At 35.1% G+C, this 2187-nt stretch overlaps 2 protein-coding genes across 2 annotated transcripts in view; both read left to right on the top strand.

The window, feature by feature from the left end:
• Positions 1-2187, top strand: part of fuss (fussel) — a 24387-nt gene that overhangs the window by 12809 nt on the left and 9391 nt on the right. The gene's annotated exons all lie outside the window — the stretch shown is intronic.
• On the top strand, positions 1222-2187 carry LOC105263926 (uncharacterized). Its single transcript, XM_011300457.1, has 3 exons — positions 1222-1347; positions 1436-1705; positions 1775-2187. The coding sequence occupies exons 1-3, from the start codon at positions 1306-1308 to the stop codon at positions 1925-1927; spliced, it is 465 nt and encodes a 154-aa protein (XP_011298759.1). The 5' UTR covers positions 1222-1305; the 3' UTR covers positions 1928-2187.

The following is a 2187-nucleotide window of genomic DNA, read 5'->3' as shown; positions in this document are numbered from 1 at the left end:
TATCTAAAGTCACGGAATTTTTCCGCGTCATTCCGTAATTTTTATCTGAATTATTGGTGAAAAATAACGATACCGTCACTTAAATTTTTCGAATCAACTCCGTAATCGGTAAGTGAACTGAAAGTTCCGTAATTTTTACTAAATATTTCTCTCCGTGTATTGTGAATGAAAATCATTGATAGTATTTCTGTATCTGTCCTTACGCCGAGAAAAATATTAAAGGAAAATTACGGAGCGTTCCACGTAATCTGCAAGCGAAGTTATCGTCACGTAAATTCTATACGATATGTTCGGTAAAGATTTCTTGTCTGCCCGAAGTCTCATGGCTAGCCATGAGGTACCGGGAGGAGGCTATTTTCATGAAACGTTTTGTAATTTTTGCGGAACGTTCTCCGAAAATTCTGGAGCATCCATGAATTTTTATGTTCTGAGGCATAATAAATCTTCAAGTTTCATTCAATTTTAAAACTTCTCCAAAAATGACATGACTTTTTCATATATTTCAGTAACAGAACCAAAAAAATTTACTGAAAGTTTCAGATTTATTCCCCGAAAACGATTCTCGGTGAATTACGTGAAATTTTCCGTAATTTTTCTTGAATATTTCTGTGTACTGAACCATAAAATGGAAAAATTATGCAATCAATGTAGCTGGAATAAATTAATCATTTGTGTTAATTGGCATTTTTAATATGTATGTATTAATATTAATTGACATTTTTATCTTCCACATTTTAAGAAAACTAAATAAACATTGTGTGTCGCACAGGCTGTTGAAAAAAAAAGATTTTGTTCTTTCCTTTCTGCGTCCAAATGAAGGTCTTGTATTCGACCGATTCTTCGATTCGCTAATTTCGATTGCAAGTTGTTTAGAATGTTATGACACGCGAAGAAATCATGTTTTTAGATCATGTCTGTGTGTATGTGCTGGAAAATTCGAAATTCTACAACATTACCACGAATAAACAACGCGTTGTAGTGAGTATTTTTTTTTAACAATCGGAGTCGATTGTTAAATCCCCACCAAAACCGCCACATTTTTTTATAACGTCGTTTATTCTAGGTGGTCTGCCGGGTTTTCATTTTTCTTTCATGAAATTGGGAGACAGATAATGCCCGAGGACGTCACGTACATGCGATAATATTATTTACATTATCACAGCAGCTCACTGTGTGCATGGAATCGAGCCCTCTAAACTTTCTGTACTTGCCGGTGTTGTTGATTTTGCGAATAATGAGAAAACGTGGTTTCCTGTTAAATCATATGCCATTCATCCATCATTCGGAAATAGAACATTTGTCAACATGCGTGTTACATACTACTATCATGATATTGCTGTCATAACGGTATGGCATTTACCTCGAATAATTTTCATTTTTTGGCATAATCTCTAATACTGATAATCATTTTCTTCGTCATTCCTGCCAAAAATAGATTGGAAAGTCTTCCGTCTTCAGTAATCATATTGCTCCAGTGTTGTTCAATTTCGATGAAGACCAGCTAGAAGATGAAATTTTTCATCGTTATGGTCCCTATCAAATAGTCGGATGGAACTCCCACTTAGTGAATGGCTCGCCAGTATTGCATTTGGGATCGCAGAATATCACCTTTTTTTCGCATCCTACATATGCTAATATATACATTTTTATGCCCGCTAGTGAGCTGTTCACTATAGATTGGTCGAGCAACGCCATTACAGGCATGGTGAGAATAATTGGTTCTATTGATTAATCTTCGCTTTTAGCGTACTAATTATTAATTAACTTATTATAGGAAAACAGTGGTACGCCCATTCTTTCTGATGGAGAAGTGATCACTATTGTAACAGGCAGTAATCGTCCACCGAAGGGCCATAATTGGACCATGATTCTCAAAATATGGAAATACAGGAATTTCATTCAAAAGACTGTGAATGAAAATCATTGATACTATTTCTGTATCTGTCCTTACGCGGAGAGAAATATTCGAGAAAAATTACTGTTGATAAGAGTTATCAAAGACAGCCTGGTTATCTACCGTGGATTCTACTATCGCCTATATATTGTAATTAGTAAATCGTAATCTCGCCACCGTGAGTGTCAATGTTACTGATCGATTATAATGGCGAACGAGTGAACACGTATAAATTCAGTGCTCGAAGTATATTTATATTTATTGTTGCAATCCGTAATATATGCATTATTTAT

The sequence above is a fragment of the Fopius arisanus genome, unplaced genomic scaffold (assembly GCF_000806365.1).
Source record: "Fopius arisanus strain USDA-PBARC FA_bdor unplaced genomic scaffold, ASM80636v1 scaffold00017, whole genome shotgun sequence".
NCBI lineage: Eukaryota > Metazoa > Arthropoda > Insecta > Hymenoptera > Braconidae > Fopius > Fopius arisanus.
Note: the sequence above shows the minus strand (reverse complement) of the source record. Positions and strands in the feature narration are given on the sequence as shown.

What these genes read in the sequence shown, in the direction of transcription:
- LOC105263926 (XM_011300457.1), top strand. Translation starts at nt 1,306, where the DNA reads ATGCGTGTTACATACTACTATCATGATATTGCTGTCATAACG. An exon ending in ATGATATTGCTGTCATAACG is followed by an intron (nt 1,348 to 1,435) that starts GTATGGCATTTA and finishes TGCCAAAAATAG; the next exon opens with ATTGGAAAGTCTTCCGTCTT. An exon ending in GCAACGCCATTACAGGCATG is followed by an intron (nt 1,706 to 1,774) that starts GTGAGAATAATT and finishes AACTTATTATAG; the next exon opens with GAAAACAGTGGTACGCCCAT.